The 21080-nt window shown below is 41.8% G+C and overlaps 1 protein-coding gene across 1 annotated transcript in view; it reads left to right on the top strand.

Annotated features, from left to right (window-relative positions):
* ADAMTS5 (ADAM metallopeptidase with thrombospondin type 1 motif 5) overlaps positions 1 to 21080 on the top strand; it is a 181238-nt gene that overhangs the window by 140682 nt on the left and 19476 nt on the right. Inside the window, exons 6-7 of the mRNA XM_073617089.1 lie at positions 3808 to 3983; positions 6949 to 7124. Of these exons, the coding sequence (XP_073473190.1) occupies positions 3808 to 3983; positions 6949 to 7124 (352 nt within the window). The remainder of the gene's footprint in view (positions 1 to 3807; positions 3984 to 6948; positions 7125 to 21080) is intronic.

Genomic DNA, 21080 nt, shown 5'->3' with positions numbered 1-21080 from the left:
GGTCTGATCTATATAGTTGTATATAAAATGCACTTTTTATCTATCAAAAAGTGTTTTCTAGCACTAAACATTTTATCTGATTCTTCTAAATTGCTGCATTTGTAAATTTCAAAAGCCAATATAAAGGAATAGTAGTGGTAAAAAAAAGGACTTGTGGGTTTAAGCAATCTTGTTTTTTTGCACAATTCTCCTTTAAGGGGCGTGGCCAGGGGTGTGTCCTATGCCTGAACACTTTTGCTGATAGGTGTCCCTCATTCCCATCTCAAACTAATTTTTATTTGCTAAATTAGCTTACGGCTAAGAAAAAATCTTAACTCTGATCATGCACTAGTAAAAGTGCTCTTTCACACGGGGTGGATCAGTGATGATCCGCCCCGTGAACACCCGCTTGCTCAGCGGGGATCGCTCCGCCGGTCCCCGCTGAGCAGGAAAATAACAGGTCCTGTCAGAGCGCCGCTCTCCCCTATGGGGGATTGGGTGATGACAGACCATAGAGTCCGTCGTCATCCGATCCGAAAATGGATGGAAAAGTAGGGTTTTCCTCCGTTACACTTTTCGGATCGGAGCGGGTCGGATGTCAGCGGACATGTCACCACTGACATCCGACGCTCCATAGGGATACATGTATGTCCGTTTTTCATCCGAAAACGGAAGGATGAAAAACGGACATACGGATCCTCCATGTGAAAGAGCCCTTATTATTCCGGAAGTAATATGGACTTTACCATGAAGGTTTATTCATTCCGGTAAATGAAATATGTAATGGATTATATCCAATGTGGATTATTGAAAGGTGTACACTCCTCAGTTATCAGAACAGTGGATGTAGAATGGAAAAAAGGTCAAAGCAAACAAAGTTTTATCCATTTGATAATAATGATGGCGCGATGATAAACGGTCATGTTCATTTTTACATTAGCAACCTGGTAGGCCATATCAGAGATAAGAGTTTTCTTATGTAAATGATTTTCTGGAGGGCTGCCTAAAGGGGATTCCTACTCCTACTAGTGTGTTCTGCGCAGTGATTGGTGGTGGGCTCAGTAGAAGTGCTGCAGGGGCCATAGGGATGTAGATGTGGTGATAGGAGCATAGAGGAAGAGACATAAAAGTGCGGGCATTCAAGCAAGGACACAAAGAGCTCATCTAGAGAGATTAAGTGCTAGTACGTCAAATGAAGGTATGTGCAGGCCTGCTTTAGTATAATTAGCTCAAATTAATAGGCTTCCAGCCAAGAGGGTCAGCATGAAACAAAAAGAGTAATGCAACTTGTTTACAATGTCCACATGACATTTCGTTTAAAGTTTTAAATTATCTTGTGTAACTCTGGGGAAATTTACAGTCATGCGGTGTGACTTCTGAGCAATTTAGCAGCTTTTTTTTTTACCAACCACAGCTTAATTGCATTGTTCTTTGACTGCTTTATTCAGCGAAGAGCCCTTAATTCTTAAGTGCTAATTCTTACAGGGAAACGTTACTGATTTAGGGTCAATGTTATTTTATTTTGGATTTATAAGTTTTAGACTTCATGTACACAGTCCCGGCCGCACAGCGTGCAGAGCGTTTGGTGCACGTGAGTGCGAATGTGGGTGCTTTACTCAAACCCCAGAGTATTACTACACACAGCCCACCCCCCCATGTTTTGGGGACCCCAAAGCACCTTCCCCATGATGAGGGCATGTGGCCTGGTATGGTTCGGGGGGGGGGGGCCTGCCCCCCCCCCCATCCTGTCCTCCAGGCTGCATGCTTGGATAAGAGTCTGGTATGGATTTGGGGGGGGGACCCACGCCAATTTTCTTTTAAATTTTGGCATGGAGTTCAATTTAAAATCCATACCAGACCCGAAGGGCCTGGTATGGACTGAGAGGGGGGGGGGGGGGGAACCACACCGATTTTTTCCTTGCTTCTGGAAAAAAAAATGGTTGTTTTAACCTCCCTGGCAGTCTGATTATGTCAGGTTTTTGATGCTCAATGCAGTACAATGTTTTGCATGGAAATTTGGCGTTTTAAATTGTAGGCCTGTAATTCTTAGGAATAACTCACTTAAATCTGTCCAAACCAGAGTTTAGTAGACATACTGGGTATGATAAAGTTTGAAACACGAAATCATAAATTATAATATAATAAATAACTATAAATAATTATAACAAATAATAATATAATAATAATAAAAAATATTCAATAATGTAATCAAATCAAAAACACTGAAATTTGCTCAGTTGCAGAATTGTCGCTGTCATTACTTTCAGTGTTTGATGACGGATTTACCCACAAATCACTATCGCTCAATTCTGCAAGTGATTCTAATTTATTATCGCTGTTTTCTAGCTGGTCCAAAACCGCTTTTGATGTAAAGGGGCGGTTTTGGTTGCTATGGACAATCTCGTTTCCAGGCAGAAAGAACAGTATATATAATATAAAACTGCATGCAGGACATTGGACAGACCACTAGGGACAAAAGGGATGTGAAATAATGTTATACAGTTATGTGTAAGATTACAGTGTACTGTATGTACTGTATGTATTGTGTGTTTTTAACTTTTTGAATTTGACGCCGTTCTCCGTCTCCGTGCGTCGCAACGCTTGCAGGGAACGGAGCTTGGCAGTGTGATAGATTCGGCGGAGACACGGCTCGCACACAGAGTGAGGAGACATCGCAGGATCCTGGGGACAAGGTAAGTAACTTTGCCTGGATCCTGCGATGTGATGTGTGGCTCAGGGTTACCGCTTTTGGTACTGAAGATTCACCCCGAGCCACACTCGGGATTACCGGTAAAAACTTTTTTTTTTGCATTGATACATGTCCCCTGGGGCAGTACCCGGGTCCCCATACACTTTTTATGGCAATAACTTGCATATAAGCCTTTAAAATGAGCACTTTTGATTCGTGACTCCATAGACTTTAATAGGGTTTGCATGTTCACTAGAACTTTTTGCCTGTTCGCATGTTCTGGTGCGAATTGAACCGGGGGCCCACGTTCGGCCCATCCCTACTTTTACCCATAGGTAAGCCTATAATAAGACTTACCTATAGGTAGTGTAAATATCTCCTAAACATGTACAGTTTAGGAGATATTTACTGTACATGCAGCCAGTGAAATCACTGGCGCATGTGCTCTGAAAAAACTACCACCCGTGCCTTTCCTTCAGAGCCCAGTGCCGTGAACGGGGGGCTCCAGTCACAAAGACGGAACCCGCGAACCCAGAAGCCAAACGGTTGAAGATGGGAGCCCCTGCAGTGCTGACATTGCGGCGCAGGAACAGCTTTGTTTTAAGGTAAGTTTTACATAATGTGCTAGTATGAAATGCATACTAGCACATATGACTTTATCTTGCAGGGAAAAAGAAAAAACGTCCAGCGGTATACAACCGTTTTAATATTCAACCAAAAAGGTTCCAAGAGCACTATGGGATAGCTAAAGAGACAGCACAGCATTGTTGTCTTGATATTTACACATTTCAAGGATCTCAATGATGATCAGAAGAATTGGACAGCACCTGAGTTAAATATATGAGTGTCACAGCAAAGGGTCTGAATACTTAGGACCATGTGATATTTCAGTTTGTCTTTTTTAATCTGCAAAAATGTCAACAATTCTGTGTTTTTCTGTCAATATGGGGTGCTGTGTGTACATTAATGAGGAAAAAAATGAACTTAAATGATTTTAGCAAATGGCTGCAATATAACAAAGAGTGAAAAATTTAAGGGGGTCTGAATACTTTCCGTCCCCACTGTATGTTTAGAATATAGTGTGCAACAGAGTGGAAAATCCTGTGAAACTGACATTTTCACTTCTTTTCCTTGTGAAGCTAAATCGTTCCGGCAGCAGCAGTGTGAAGCCAGGAACGGTTATCAGACCGATGCAAAAGGTGTGAAGACGTATGTTGAGTGGGTTCCTAAATACGCAGGAATACAGCCGGGAGATGTCTGCAAACTTATATGTCAAGCCAAAGGAACTGGATATTATGTTGTCTTTTCCCAAAAGGTAAAAATTTATATATTCTTTTTTTAATATTCAGAAAAGTTCTGAAACCTGACTCAGTGAAAATAGTTGACATAATATTCCTAAATTTATAAAGTAAGAAAAATGACATCTATCATGTTTTTGTTGCTGCAGTCAGCACTACCTGATCGGATTTTCAGACGGGAATTGTGTGATGACAGGCTGTTGGCGGAAAATCCAACCGTTTGTACGCTCCATCGGACAATTGTTGTCGGATTTTCCACGGACAAATGTTGGATGGCAAGGTTTAAAATTTTCCGCGGACAAATGTCTGTTGTCGGATTTTCCGAGCGTGTGTACACAAGTCTGTCGGACAAAAGTCCAAAGTACAAACACGCATGCTCGGAACCAAGGACGAGCCAGATGCGGTCGGTCTTGTAAACTAGCGTTCGTGGAGAATGGAGAATTAGCATTCCTGACATGGCCAATTATGAAATCTCAAAATGCAGCGCACAATTCTCTTCTTCTTTAATGGGATAATAATGAAGCTGCTTTGCTGGTGATACTGATGGAGTTATTGCAAACAAATTTTCAAAGGCTTTTTTTCCTAGTGATATCAAGAATAATATTATTATGCTTTTTTTTTTTTTTTAATTTGGGCGAGTTACCACAACACCATTATCCCGTAGTTTTTAAGATCAAAGATACAACTATGTTGGTGTCCCTTGTTAATTTTACATTGTATTTTTTAAAATGTAGCTGTCTACTCCCAAACTGTCATTTGAAGTAAAACACATAGCCAAGTATTATTCTACACAATTTTTTTTATTGTGCATTAAAAAAAAAGAAAACAAATAAAATTAGACATGCTATCTGCCAATAGAACTTAACCAAAAATTGCATTCTATGCATTCAAAAATATAGAAAATATAACAAATCAAATCATTATTATTCAACCAAAAAATAAAATAAAAGCCTCATGCATATGTCCTGTTTCTTAATATAGGGGGTCAACAATGCCAAGAGTTGGTGAAAGTAGGGGTCCGTCATCCGGAGATAATTCCGAAAATCATCTGGATTATTCTCCTGGAGCTCCCGCAGCAAAGGCATATGACATAATTGGTCACGAATAACCACTTGCTGACCAGCCGCCGCAGTTGTACTGCGGCAGAATGGCACGGCTGGGTGAGTGCCTGACAGTCTCGATCACCACCAGGCTCCCGCGAGACACGAAGAACCCGGAACTGTGTGTGTAAACACAGTTTCCGGTTCTCTGAGGGAAGAAGTGACAGATCGTCTGCTCATACAGAGTATGAACAGCGATCTGTTATCTTCCCTGCACAGTCCCATCCCCCTTCAGTTAGAACACACACTAGGGAGCACAACCCCTTCACTGCCCCCTAGTGTTAACCCCTTTACTGCCAGTGACATTTTTACAGTAATCAGTGCATTTTTAATCGCACTGATCGTTGTATTAATGCCAATGGTCCCTGAAATGTGTCAAAATTGTCCAACGTGTCCGCCATAATGTTGCAGTCACGATTAAAATGGCAGATCACTGCCATTACTAGTAAAAAAAAATTAATAATAAAAATGCTATAAATCTATCCCCTATTTTGTAGATGATATAACTTTTGCGCAAACCAATCAATATACGCTTATTGCCTTTTTAAAAATTTTTTTTTTTAATTATTTATTTATTATAGCAAAAAGTAAAAAATATTGGGTTTTTTTCAAAATTGTCGCCCTTTTTTTGTTTATAGCGCAAAAAAGAAAGACCGCAGAGGTGATCAAATACCACCAAAAGAAAGCTCTATTTGTGGGAAAAAAAGGACGTCAATTTTGTTTGGGTGCAACATCGCACGACCGCGCAATTGTCAGTTAAAGCAACGCAGTGCCGAATCGCAAAAAGTGCACTGGTCAGGAAGGGGGTAAAATCTTCCGGGGCTGAAGCGGTTAATAAAGCAACCCATTTTTGGTCCAAGAAATCCTCCTCCTGTTCCTGGACTGGACTTGGGTCAAAGCAATCAGTTAGTCAAATAACTATTTCTTGTAAGTTGGGTCAAAGCAATAACTCCAAGGCCAATAATAAATAACACGTTATCTCCTCCGATTCCGCAACATGTCTGGTTGACGAACGGCCGTTCGGAAACAATCTGAAAAGTGCCAAATGAAAAGCGCGAATCAACACTCACCAAACTTCTACTATAATGACATTTGGCAGAAGGAGCCCAAAGAGTGGCGCTAAAGAGCTGAAAAACCACGTAGTAGGTCACTACGTTCATGTTTGTTGGCCGACAATTCCTTGCCATTTGTTTGCAAGACAAAATCCAGGCACACGCCTCCGTTCCCTGAGGTTTTGTCTGTGGAAAATCCGATTGTGTGTACGAGGCATTAGAATTATAGGCGCTAGTGCAATGTGCAGCAACCTTAGAAGTCAAATGAGCAGTCAAATTTCAGTCCTGTGCAGTCAGTTCAAAGATTAATTCTGATTGGCTGCACCTTGTATCTGACCTCTTTTAGCTGACAGCCAGGAAAAAGACAAAAAAGACCCTTTAAAGTATGTACCGATTAAGACAACAGGTAACATAAAATTCTTCCTAAGCCTAAAATTACAATTAGATAAATTCCTGAATAAAGATATTATTATTTCTTTTAATGACATATGTATTTTTATTAGTGGTTGGTGGAATTATTATTATTATTATACAGGATTTATATAGCGCCAACAGTTTGCACAGCGCTTTACAACATGAGGGCAGACAGTACAGTACTTACAATACAAATCAATACATGAGGGATCAGAGGGCCCTGCTCGTTGGAGCTTACAATCTAGAAGGGAGGGTCAAGTAGTACAAAGGGGAGTAGCTGTGGGGGATGATCAAATGGACACAATGGAAATACAGTTGTTAGGTGTGGGTAGGATAGGCTTCTCTGAAGAGGAGAGGAATCTTCACTAGTGGACAGGTCTCATTCTATAATGATAACTTTGTGTTTTGTCCCATAGGTGACCGATGGCACTGAATGTAGGCCCTATAGCCATTCTGTGTGTGTTAAAGGGAAATGTATACGTACGGGATGTGATGGAATTATAGGATCCAAGCTGCAGTTTGACAAATGTGGAGTATGCGGAGGAGACAATTCCAGCTGTACTAAAGTAATGGGCACCTTTACAACAAAGAGGTATGGAACTTCAGTGGAATGCAGTAAATCCAATAGAATTGCAATTATTCTTTTTTAGTTCACCGTAGCATAAGATCAGGTATTAACAGAAGGATCATGTCCAGTGGTCAGTCCATCAGCTTATCTACAAAGTTACAGATCCAGATGTGAGATAACATCATTGAGCATAGTGTGATAATTCCATTATCTCTTAGGACCCATTGCCACTATGCATTGTGCCCGGTGTGTTGCATGCAGTGCTGGTGCATTGCCCACTTGCTTTGGGGTGAAAGTTGAATTATTGATATCACATCTCAGTGCACACTTTGCCTTGCACTGCAGTAATCAAAAGAAGAAATGGCCGCTCTCTGTACTCGATCAAAATTCTTTTATTCAGAACATCCCAAAGTCTTGACAGAAAGCTGGTAGATGCATTTCACACACTCCAAGTGTGCTTATTCATTACGGGCACCTGTCCAGATCATCAGGCTTTCAAAACCTCACCTGGAGCAGCAAGTCTTCTTGTTTGGATATCTTGCACTGCAGTAATGTGCAGTAAAACACAGTTGTCATAAATTGCATAAATGTGGCCTTAACCTCCCTGGCGGTTTTCCCGAGTGTGGCTCGGGGTTAAAATTCAGGACCATTAGCGGTAACCCCGAGCCACACTCGGGATTACATCGCAGGATCCTGGTGTGGCTTTACTTACCTTGTCCCCGGGATCCTGCGATGTCCCCCGCTGTGTCTGCGGGCTCCGTCCTCCTCCGAAGCCTCTCCGTGCCAGGCTCCGTTCCCTGCGAGCGGCCCGACGCACGGGGGCGGAGCCTGGCGGCAAATTCAAAAAAGTGTAAAATCATAACACATACAGTACTGTAATCTTACAGATTACAGTACTGTATGAAATTATTTCACATCCCTTTTGTCCCCAGTGCTTTGTCCTATGCCCTGCATGCAGTTTTATGTTATATATACTGTTCTTTCTACCTGGAAACTGGAGATTGTCCATAGCAACCAAAAAGTGTCCCTTTACGTCAAAAGTGGCTTTAGACCAGCTAGAAAACAGCGATAGTAAATTAGAACACTTGCAGAATTGAGCGATAGTGAATCGTGGGGAATCTTGCCTGAACCCATCCAATCCAACAATGTGCCCGAGTGCAGTGGCTCCTGCCGCTGATTCTCTCCTCATTGGGTAGATTGATAGCAACAGGAGCAATTGGCTGTCAATCAAATTCGGTTGACGAGGGGGGGCAGGGCCGAGTCCCACTGTCCGTGTCAATGGACGCAGTAGTGAGACTCGGGTTGCGAGCCTGCACGGGCACCCCCTAGGAAAAGTGGCTTTCCCTGGAGGCACCAGACGAAGAGGAGGGACCTAGAGCACCGGCGGGGGGACCCCAGAAAAAGAGGAACGGGGGGCTGCTTTGTGCAAAACCGCTGCACAGAGCAGGTAAGTATAGACATGTTTGTTATTTTTATAAAAAAACAAAGCTTTATAACCACTTTAAAGTGGGGTACACACTATAAGAAAATCGAGCGAGCGATCGTCTGATTTTCCTTGTTGTTTCACAGCAAATTGAAAGCAATGAACGAAAAATTTTTTTGCTGTTTATTGTTTCTGATCATGCGCAGTCTTTCTTTTCTGATTTTTCTTGTACGAAAATCGTACGGAAACGGTATACTTTAAACGAAAATCGCCGTTCTGTTCCCGTATGAGAAAAATGTTTGTTTGAAAAGAGTTTGTCCCTTCGGGAATTTCGTACAAAAATTCATAATTGGCTGTCTAAAGTTGCGTACATATTATACGAAAATCGCATGAAAATTCTTTGGATGAAAATGTTCACCCAATTTTCTTATAGTGTGTAAAAGCCTTAATCACATTGGGAGCTTGCTTTCTTTCTTTTTAGAAGGAGGCTTATGATAACCCCCACTGCTCCCAGTGTAGTTTTGATGAACACTAGATAAAGGGTTTAAAAAGTGGTGTTAAATGCAAAAATGTAAATTAAAGTACAGACTCTATATGTTTATCTGCTTCATCCACCATATTGGACTGATTGCTATACTTCTGTAGCAGGATAATGTATTGGACTTTGGAAGTTTAGAGTTTCTTCTCCACCATGTCTATCCTCCTCTCTACTCTAGCAAGTTGAAATATGAATTGCACACCTTTAGTTTTAGAGTGAGGAAGGTTTGGAACCCCAGTTTTCTGCTTTTTGGGGCTCTGTTAGATTCTTCCCCACATGTCCTGATGACAACAGTTTTACCAGACAGGAAGCAAGGGAAACTCTGCAACATAATATGCAAGGCATACATAGAAAAATAAATCTGACAGGGTCCTGTCATTCCCCCTTCTCTACTCAAATTGAAAATCTTTATGTCTCTTTGTTTTGCTGTTGGAGTTCCCCTCACTCCCTGTCTGCTAAATTGTGAGCAAGACAGCAAGTGAGGGAAGCCCCAGATAGCAAAAAAACCCCACAGGAGTTCTAAGCCTTTTTCACTAACTTCAAAATTAGGAAACGAGTTTTGGCTTGATATACACTTTATAGTGAATATATACAGTATCTCACAAAAGTGAGTACACCCCTCACATTTTTGTATATATTTTATTATATCTTTTCATGTGACAACACTGATGAAATGACACTTCGCTACAATGTAATGTAGTGAGTGTACAGCTTGTATAACAGTGTAAATTTGCTGTCCCCTCAAAATAACTCAACACACAGCCATTAATGTCTAAACCGCTGGCAACAAAAGTGAGTACACCCCTAAGTGAAAATGTCCAAATTGGGCCCAATTAGCCATCTTCCCTCCTCAGTGTCATGTGACTTGTTAGTGTTACAAGGTCTCAGGTGTGAACGGGGAGCAGGTGTGTTAAATTTGGTGTTATCGCTCTCACTCTCTGAAAGTTTGCTGAAGATAAGCAGACTAAGGAAATGAATTACTGGAACCATGTCCTGTGGTCTGATGAGACCAAGATAAACTTATTTGGTTCAGATGGTGTCAAGCGTGTGTGGCGGCAACCAGGTGAGGAGTACAAAGTGTGTCTTGCCTACAGTCAAGCATGGTGGTGGAAGTGCCATGGTCTGGGGCTGCATGAGTGCTGGTGGCACTGGGGAGCTACAGTTCATTGAGGGAACCATGAATGCCAACATGTACTGTGACATACTGAAGTAGAGCATGATCCCCACCCTTCAGAGACTGGGCCGCAGGGCAGTATTCCAACATGATAAAGACCCCAAACACACCTCCAAGATGACCACTGCCTTGCTAAAGAAGCTCAGGGTAAAAGTGATGGACTGGCCAAACATGTCTCCAGACCTAAACCTTATTGAGCATCTGTGGGGCATCCTCAAACGGAAGGTCTCTAACATCCACCAGCTCCGTGATGTCATCGTGGAGGAGTGGAAGAGGACTCCAGTGGCAAACTGTGAAGCTCTGGTGAACTCTATGCCCAGTGCTGGAAAATAATGGTGGCCACACAAAATATTGACACATTGGGCCCAATTTGGACATTTTCTCTTAGGGGTGTGCTCACTTTTGTTGCCAGCAGTTTAGAAATGAATGGCTGTGTGCTAAGATATTTTGAGGGGACAGCAAATTTACACTGTTATACAAGCTGTACACTCACTACTTTACATTGTAGCAAAGTGTCATTTCTTCAGTGTTGTCACATGAAAAGATATAATAAAATATTTTCAAAAATGTGAGGGGTGTACTCACTTTTGTGAGATACTGTATAGTGTCCACACCTTTCTCAATAACATATTTACATATTCTAAATAAGCAGTAAAACCATTTTAAAACAAGCCAACATCTTTAGTTATAGGCATTGTGGAGAAATTCATCTTCAAAACTCACAAAAGAGGCAGTAAAATGCAATGTCTGCCATCCTTCTAATGTAAACTGCTGGCATTTCTAAAGCTGGCCGTGCACAGTTTGATTCCTTCATCCATCCTGTTAGGACATTGTATTCTGACATTGGCTCCCACCGCTGATAGAATACAATGATCAGCGGCTGCTGATTGGCTTCAAGCACTCTTCAATAAACATTTTCCAACATGTCCTGCAACAGAAGTCAATTAAAGGGTTGACTTGTGCCGAGCGCCCGAATTTCAATCAGTGTATGACCAGGTTAAGTTTTTATAAACCACTTTAGAGTTGCGATCTTTAAAAATCTTTTAAGGATGGTTACTTTACAGTACATGATGCTATCAAGGTCAGTGATGGCTTGTTTTAAATCTCTTTTACTACTAGTTAAGAATATGAAAATAGTTTAAGGCTCGGTTCACATATGAGCCACATGCGGCTCACAGCAGGGGTCCAGTGCGTGCTGGTTCACAGTTTCAGGTCCGATTTCAGTCCGAATTTTGAACTGAATTTGGACCTGAAATGGACCAAAAGACACACCACATTGCAAAACGCATCGGACCTGCTGCAGAGATATGTGAACCGGCTCCATAGAGAGCCGGTCAAAATCTCCTGCTATTGAGAATTGGATGCGAGGAATCCACATCCAATTCGCAATGGTCTGAACCCAACCTAAAGAATAATTCCAGGCATTGAATGTGTTATATATAGTTATATTGGTCCAGCTTGAACCAATGTAGCTATTTATACTGTATACCATACCTGGTCGATGCCGCTGGAAATCACTGTATTAGAACTGCTACTCCTATGATCTCCACTTCCTTCTGGATCACTGGAATAGCAGTGTCTAATACAGTGATTTCAAACTACCAGTGGGATCGACCAGGTATGGTATACTGTATAAATAGCTACATTGGTTCAAGCTGGACCAATGTAACTATATACGATGGCTGTATTTATTTATTAATGTTCCGAGTCTGGGCACTGGTGCATTTCAATGCTTTATGATCACACTTGTTTGACCATTGACAAAACCTAGTGCATATCAAAAAATCAATTTACATTTAAAGGGGTTGTAAAGGTTCCTGTTTTTTCACCTTAATGCATCCTATGCATTAAGGTGAAAAAACATCTGACGATTATCGCCCCCTCCCCCCAGCCTCCCGTTTTACTTACCTGAGCCCTGGAAAGAACGTGCTGTATCTTTGCCCGGGGTTCTCGGCTCTTCATTGGATTGATTGATAGCAGCGCAGCCATTGGCTCACACTGCTGTCAATCAAATCCAATGACGCGGGGGGCGGGGCCAAGTCCTGCACTCGACGGCTATGGACGCCAAATGCAGGACTCGGGAGTGGACCCACAAGGTAACCCCCTCGGGAGAGCACTTCCCAGAGGGGGTTATCTGAGGCAGAGAGGGGTCGGGAGAGCTGCCGGGGGACCCCAGAAAAAAACATTCGGGGCCACTCTGTGCAAAACGAGCTGCACAGTGGAAGTAAGTATGACATGCTTGTCATTATTAAAAAATAAAAATCAAACCTATAGTATCACTTTAAGAGATAACTTACATCTGTTGCAAGAGACAATTTAGCTTGAAACAATAGGAATCTGCATCTTAGAGGAGAATAAGGAGAAGACTTGATCTACACATGTATGGCATAATTATACATTATAGTAGTTCTAATGACATTTGAGGATCCAGAAGATGATATACATAGGTGGAAAAGCTTTAAGAATAGTAGATTCCTTTAGTTTTTGTCATTTGGTATGGTACCGATTGACACAGCAGAGAGTTCTTTCCGTCACATTGCTCCTTATCTGTAAAAGCTTGATTCTAATCTAATATGTTTCGCTTGTCAAGCTCACTTTAAGTCTTCGGTGCAGTGAGGCTAAACAGACGATATTAAAATGAACTGAGTAAGATACTTTTTAATGCAGACTATAGAGGAGCCTCCTTACCCTGCCAATATCTCCCTTCACTCAGCTATGAAAGACGCTGAATCTGCTGTTGCTGCCGTTCTCTGTGCTCTAATGGAAGACTGAGTGCTGCTAATGTAAAAATAAAATCTGAAAGCCAATGAGAAGTGAATTCCTTAGCCTGCAAATTGGCCTTTACTGCATGCACTACTAACACTGCTCGCTTGTTTAAATAACTCCAGCTCTTAATCCATTCTATTTAAACAGCTATTTCTAAAGAACTTTACTGAGAACAGAGCTTGTCACAGCTCTGCTTACCATTTACAAGTGTTCTGATGTTCATACTGTCTAAAAGAGTAAAGTCTTCTAGCAGCATAGAGTGCAAGCTCACCTTTACAAGAGCTACTGCCTAAAACATTTCATATGTTTTATTCATTCTCAGAACAAAATGTAATTAAAGTGATTGTAAAGGTTTTTTTTTTTTTTTTTAAATAACAAACATGCCTATACTTACCTGCTCTGTGGAAGGGTTTTGCACAGAGTGGCCCCGATCCTCTTCTGCTGGCGTGCCCCGGCGGTGCTCCTGGCTCCTCCTCTTCATTTCCATGGGGGCACCTGTGCGGGCGTGCTCCCGAGTCCTGCTGCAGCGTCCATTGACACAAACAGCAGGACTCCGCCCCGCTCCCGTGTCACTGGATTTGAGTGACAGCTGCTATCAATCTATCCAATGAGGACGGAGACTGCACTCATGCACGGCGCTGGAACGGATCGGCTCAAGTGAGAAAAAGGGAGGGCTCTGGGGGCAGCTGCAGCACAGAATGTTTTTCACCTTAATGCATAGATGCATAAGGGTGAAAAACCTGGAGACTTTACAAGCCCTTTAAAGTGTTACTAAACCCACAACAATAAAATCAGTCTGTATATGCAAGAAAGTATGCTTGTTATACTCACTGTGTACCTAAGGGGTAAATCCTCTGCATTGTATAAAAAGGCATTTTGATTCTGTCTTCTCTGTTCCTCTCTGTCTTCCACTGTCCCAAACCATCTCCTGATAGAACAGAGGCTAGGGGACAAGCTGCACATGCTCAGTTTGGTGTGTATTGCTAAAGAGTTTTTTTTTTCTTGGGAGGATGGATGTGATCAGCACAGGGCCAATCAGCACTGTCGAGACAGAGGGTCAGGGGTCCTGCAGCCAAGGCCGGTGCTACCACTAGGCAAACTAGGCAGCAGCTTAGAGCGCAGCCACGGCCGCTGGTTTGTAATGTTTGATCTTGAGTGTTTTTTTTTTTTTTTTGATGCCTGGGTCTTTGGGGTCATGCAGACAGGTTGTTCCACATTCCCTGTTGGCTCTGGTGCCTGGAGCTTGGTATGCCACCACCCTGCCCTCTTTCAGGATGGCGTTGGCGGTCATTGGTTTCGCTGTAAAAAAGTTATCTGTATTTAAAAGTAAGCTAAATAATAAATGTCCAATTCTTAAAAACTGAGGTGGGTAGTAATGAAATTGGGTAGAGAGGGTGAAGGTTCGCTTTAACTGTTACTTTGGCATTACATACTTTTTATCACCTAGGAGGCTACAACACGACAGAGCACACACAGCTTGTCAATTGTTGATACAAAGCAGAAATATTCCACCTTCCTAAGAAATGTGCAATTAAAGTAAATGATAAACTTTGGATCTTTTCAGATAAAGTTAACAAAGGGATCTCATTTATATTAATGTCTCAATAGAATTTTACAAGCTGTTTAAGAACTTCTGTCGATATCAAGCTTCAGTACACAATAAAATACATCCATTATTACTATTTTAAAAGCCATAAAGACTATTGATGTACTAGGCAAAGTTTCCTGTAAGAGTAACAGATTCTGCATTAGGGGACAGCTTTCATGTAGGCTATTTTGAGAAAAAAACTTGAGTTGGTGGAAATGTAATTAGAGATATTGGACTCTATTGAAATAGGGAATTGCTATTTATAGGGCACGATGCCGAAAAAACAGTTCTTGCTTCAAAGATTTGGCTGCTGGGTTTTGGCGGACAGAAGTGTTTTATTTCCAGACTAGGAGCCCAGGAGCTTCAGCTCTGAGTGCTGTGTCCAACACAACAACTTCTGTACCATCAAATGTTGGGCGGCTTCCCTGTGTCACTGTGAAGGGCAATTTTAAGGGGACTTACATATCTCTTAATATCATAAAACTGGAAGTAAGGAAACATTTAAAGGGTAAGGCCACCCAACACTCATTACAGGTTGGGATGTTTTTAGTGTTACCAGTCCTCGATACCATGGATAATATATATCTCTTGAATTCCTATCAGTCTAATCTGATTTTGCCAAGGTCCATTATTGTCATCAGATGTTTGTGTGATGAGCTTATGCTCCCCCCAATCCTCTGTAGCTGCCTGCATTCTCCCCAACTTCCACAATATAAATTGCTGCTTTGTAATTTTTTTTGTTTGTTTACTTTTTTTTTTTTTTACTATTTATGCCTAGCCACACTCCCTGCTGCCATTCTTGCCAAAGTGATAATTTTTTGTACCTGCTCCCTCAACCTCCTTGGACTTCTCATAATATATCCCAAGAGTCTTGAGGAGTAGGAACTCATAGCAGCCCATAGGTAAAGCTGGTATGTATCATCAGAGCCCGACTGAACCCTGAAGAGGCAGCTGGCTTCTGATGGCTAAATAGGACAAAGATGGTGGTGCAAGACCCAGACTACTGCTCCTGATCAGTGAATTACAGCAGGACAACACCAGATCCACTGGGCAGGTGAGTATCTAAATTGAAGACATGACCAGTGAAGATTAGGAAAAAAAAAAAAAATCAGAGGAGCAAGTGAAGTTCCTTTTTAGGCATTACATCTAGGTTGCCTTCAAACCCCCAATTAGTGATTGGGTCGTGAATGAGAAACAACAGGCTAATAAGGTCATCTCTTAGCTCGTTTCTCCTGTCTTCCTGTTTTTTGCTAGAAGTACTGCTCCTCTTTCCCCCCTGTCTAAGTGCTGCTGTCCAGGTAATCAAGTCACATTACTTAGGTAAGCCATAGATGGACTAATCATAGATGAGACTAATCATTGTATGCATTAAGGACCAAACAAGTGTGCCATCCCATTTCAATTTACTTTCGAAACAAATGAATAACACAAATGTTATGGCAGATGAAATTAGGGCAAGGCACTGGTTAAATCCAGGTAACCACAGAACATGTCTAAACTTATTTATGTAGTAAAAGTGACTTTGTCAGGCTAAAATAAAAGTCCTTAAGGAAGGGCCCTGCAAAAGAAAGCAATTATTTTGGACCCCATTTCTTCCATTCATTCCATCACAGCAGCCTCCGTCAAACTCTTCAGTATTCAACTCCTCTGGAAGTGTCAGATGTCTGTATTCCCCACCATGTGCCGTGGTTCCCTCCTCCAACCTATACATCATTGTTCTGTACTGACATATGGGCTAGAGGAATAAGCCACAGCACGTGATGGGGAACTTAGGCATCTGGATTTTGAATGCTGAAGAGTCTGACAGAGGTTGCAGTGCTTGAGCTGATGGAAGGTAGGAGACATGAGCCACCTGAGAAGTGAGTATAATGAGCTGACAACTCTTACACCAAGCTAGCAATCTGACGTGTACCTACTACACTGCTGGCCTGGTCAGTGTGGTCATTATGCACTGTATAATTACATTGCCAGATAGGACATCATCAAGCTTTTTAGTCTACAGGGAATTTCCTTCTCTTGATGCTTTCATATTATAATAATAAATCTCAGACAGATTGTGATGCAATTCCCACTAAGATGGTGCTTCACAAGACAAGAGGCAGAGGAGTTTCAGAGCTAATCAAGGGTAGTTATGGTAGACCAGGCAGGGAGACGATTGTCTTGCGTATCACCTAGAAATGTTGGCAGATCTTCCATATGTTTTGTGTATAAATTAACATAAAAGGAGTTTCTGGATGACATGCAGCTTCTGTTGAAAACCTTTCTATGCTTAATTGGTAATCTGTTCAAATTATGTCTGAAGAGGCCTGATTCATTGCTATCCTTGTCATCAGATGTAATTTCTGGCACTCCACTATTTATCTATTAGTTATGTGATTTCCCAATAGAAGAGCCCTCTCTGTATGTGCTTGGAGATATGATTATTCTGGTTTTCTCTCTGCATATTTGTCTGCAGCGATAATTTCCAGAAAAGTGGGTGTTCCTGTGCCGCCAGTCATAAACAATGCCAAAGTGATTATTGAAATGTTATCATATTTACTCTATGAAGTGTTTGTTCAAAGAGGAAATCGGCTATTATCCCCAGTGGATTGGCATAATTTGGTCTATAAATAAAATGCACTGTCATGGAATCATAAAGGGATTGTGGTGTATAAAAAGCCAGTTTATAGAAAAGTCCCCTGTGACCTAAACAATGTGATGGTAGATATTTTTATCAAATAGTAATGATAATTGGGGCAAGAAAGATTAAGTGGTTTCTGTTCGGCATTTGGGTGTTCATAAAGAAAAACTCAATTTTGTTAAGAAAAAAAAAAATCTCTTTTAACCACTTCAATACCTGGCATTTTTACGCCTGCCCAGGCCAATTTTGCAACACTGTACCCAAATGAATTTTTTTTGCGAACTTTCTTTTGGTGAAATTTAGTCACTACTAAGTTTTTTTATTTTTTGCTAAACAAAAAAAAAAAAAGACTAAACATTTTGAAAAAAGAAAAAAAGTTTTGTTATAAAATGTTGCAAATAAGTAATTTTTCTTCTTCACTGATGTGCTCTGATGAAGCTGCACTGATGGGGACTGATAGGCTGCACTGATGGGCTGCATTGATGGACACTGATGAGGCTGCACAGTTGGGCACTGATGAGGTGGCTCTGATATCTTGCACTGATGAGGCTGCACTGATGGGGCTGCACTGACTATCAGTGTAAATGTTCTCTGTAACTGGAAAGCCGATTATCGGCTTTCCTTTCCTAAGAGGCTCAGACACTGACAGCATTGAGGAAAGAAAATTCCGATAATCAGCACTTGTTTACATGTGATCAGCTGTGATTGGACACACATGGTAAAGAGATCACGTCATCGGCTATTTACCCAGAATGGTGTTGCGCTATGTCCAAAGGACACAGCTCACCACCGATCGACGCGCTGATCGGCCCCGGGGGCGAGAACACCTGGCATGATATGAAGGACGTCATATGACATCTGGACAGGATGGTAAAGCCCCCACCCAGCCGTCAATCTGCTATAGGCTGGGTGGGAAGGTGTTACATCACCTATTACATTAAAGAGACCCTGTCACCAGACTATTCATATCAAACTCAATCTTCCTACAAGATTATATGTGCATCTGCCATAATTTAGGCATGTTGTTATTCTGTAAAAGCCTTCCTTATATGGACATCCAAAACTCCTGAGACCTCTGCTGGGCACCCCCATCTTGGATATGATGGTAGCAGCTTCAATAGACTGACAGGTGACTTTCAAGAGACACTATATAGCATTCCCCTTCGTTCCTCCCCGAACAGCTACATTTAAAGGTTATTTAGGTGAGGGGGATGACAAAGGAGCTGGACCATTGCAGAGAGTAATTAGGCACTCCCAGAAGAGGAGAAGGCTTTAACATGCAAGGAGGGAGGGAGCTTTGCTAGGAAAATGTTTTTTTTGAACTATCCAATTTTGCTAGCAAGTTCACACATTTGGGAAAAAATAGGTAAGCACACATCCTTTTTATATAGATTAGGCAGAATAGGTATGAGAAAGGGTTGAGAGAACATATTTAGGAATAGTTAGCCTTTGGCTTTAAGTCATGATGATATATAAAAGGGAATGTGTACTGGCACAAAATATTCAAGATTAATTTCCGTGTACTGTCAAGAAGTAGGCAAAAGTGTTACTTTATTGTATCTCCTGATTCCAACAGCCCCTCTTTTTTTAAACCGTAGCTGGCCTTTCAAGTAGCTTCCTTTTTAATAATTAAGTTCTTCTTTGATCACAGCTGATGACATTCCCCATGCACATCTCTCTGTACATAAGATCCAACAGAGGCAGCATTTGGCTAGCAGCAGATCGCGGGATTTTGGGGTCACAAAAGAGTCTTGTGGGCTGCCTCTACACAGCACACATCAGCAATATCAGGCTCTTGGACGCGGGATACCAAAGAGACAATGTCTAAAAAAAAAAAAGAGACTGACATCCAACATTAGACTGGAGTGGATCAATAATTCAGAACTGCCCCTTCTGACAAAATTCAAAGACCTCCACTAAAAGCATTCCTTTTGTGCCAAAAGCTTTTCATAAGTTAAATCAGCTCCTCATTAAGATCGAAGGATCAAACGCAGAGTGCTATATGCTAAAAGCATTCATGTGAACTGTGCTGTAAACCCAGCTCAGTGCGACCCAGTTCAGTGCGACCCAGCTCAATGCGACCCAGCTCAGTACGACCCAGTTCAGTGCGGGCAGAGGGGAAGCGATGTTCCACAAGAGAAAGCAGCTCATCCAATACAGGATAAAATCAGCAAAATTGTCTAGTTATGTTGAAGTGAGCTAAGCAGCGGCATTCTCCGCAGGAAGTTAATGTTGGCAGGGAATTGGAAATGAAATCATAGAATCATATTTGTCAAGTATAAAGAGTCCAAGGGAGATGATGTGATTATTTTCTACGCTTGATATGCTGCATGATTACCCTTTTTGTGGTGGCAGAAATTAAATATATTTATGTGCTTATTTATATGGATAACGCAGCATTTGTTGTAGGTAGGGCTATGGAGGGGTTTGTAACTAGCAAAATGCAGTTTTTATAGAGGACGATGAGAAGCAGAAAAAAAGACAGCTGTCAACAGAAAGAAAATCAGAACTCAGACCAGGGGCATTGCTAGGTCTACAAAAGATCTGGGGCTAGAGCCCATAGCAGGGAAGTAAAGAAAGTCATACGCTTGGGCAGACATACACATGTATATAATATACATGTGTGTGCGCGTGTGTGTGTGTGTGTATATATATATATATATATATATATATATATATATATAACATTATATATCCTATATCCTCATTACATCAGGGTCCCCAGAGAGGCTCCCCTTACATCGGGAGTCACCAGAGAGCTAGTCACATTATCTGCCACAAGATGCAGATTGTCATTAGCCACGTCACCTACCACCAGATGCGGATTGTTACATACAGAGAGGCTAGGGTATATAGAAGAGAAGCTAGTGTATACAGAGAGGCTAGGTATACAGAGATGCTGGGTATATACAGTGAGGCTTGGTATATACAGGGATGCTGGGTATATACAGAGAGGCTGGGTATATACAGGGAGGCTGGGTATATACAGGGATGCTGGGTATATACAGAGATGCTGGGTATTTACAGAGATGCTGGGTATATACAGAAGATAGGCTAGGGTAGTACAGAGTTTCCTCCTCCTCTTCCTCCTCCTCTTCCTCCTCCTCCTTGGTCTGCACTCACCTGCTCAGTGTGAGAAACTTCCTCCCAACTCTTTGACAAGGAGGAGACTCGCTCTCACACTCATCTCCCTTCTCTGGCTGTCACTGAAGCACGGAAGGAGTGCAGACTCAGTGAGAGTGCCGCGGCTGTGCGGGTAGTGCTGTGTCAGGCAGCTCAGGACACTCTCATAGTAGGGCCATCCCTGGACGCCACCCCCTAGTGACGCCACTGACTCTGACCTAAAACATTTTTTTCTAAATAGCCCATAACTGCATTCAATTAATTGAGAATTAAAAGATCTAGCACAAAAAAGATCACCTCTGCCCTCTGTGTGATTTTACTTTTTTCGTTGCACTATAAGGGGGGTTATTTACCAAAGCTGGAGAGTGCAAAATCTGCTGCAGCTCTGCATAGTAACCAATCATCTTCCAGGTTTTATTGCCAAAGCTTAATTGAACAAGCTGAAGTTAGAAGCTGATTGGCTACTATGCACAGCTGTATCAGGTTGTGAGTGCTCCAGTTTTAGTAAACAGCTCAGAGAAATCTATAAATTGCCCCATCTAGCTATGCTAAACAGCAAAGATGGACGAATCTTCTGCCAGCTATTCTATCCTGACAGCCGCCACCTGCAACTGTCAGAATACCTGAACAGTGACTGCAAGTGATTGGCTGTAGTCACTGTTCAGTGTACTTTTTTTTCTACCTGGCTCCTTTGATCTCTCAAAGATTCTTGGGCCATCTGGTGTTGGGCCAGCTACAAATACTGTAG

The sequence above is a fragment of the Aquarana catesbeiana genome, linkage group LG02 (genome assembly GCF_042186555.1).
Source record: "Aquarana catesbeiana isolate 2022-GZ linkage group LG02, ASM4218655v1, whole genome shotgun sequence".
NCBI lineage: Eukaryota > Metazoa > Chordata > Amphibia > Anura > Ranidae > Aquarana > Aquarana catesbeiana.
Note: the sequence above shows the minus strand (reverse complement) of the source record. Positions and strands in the feature narration are given on the sequence as shown.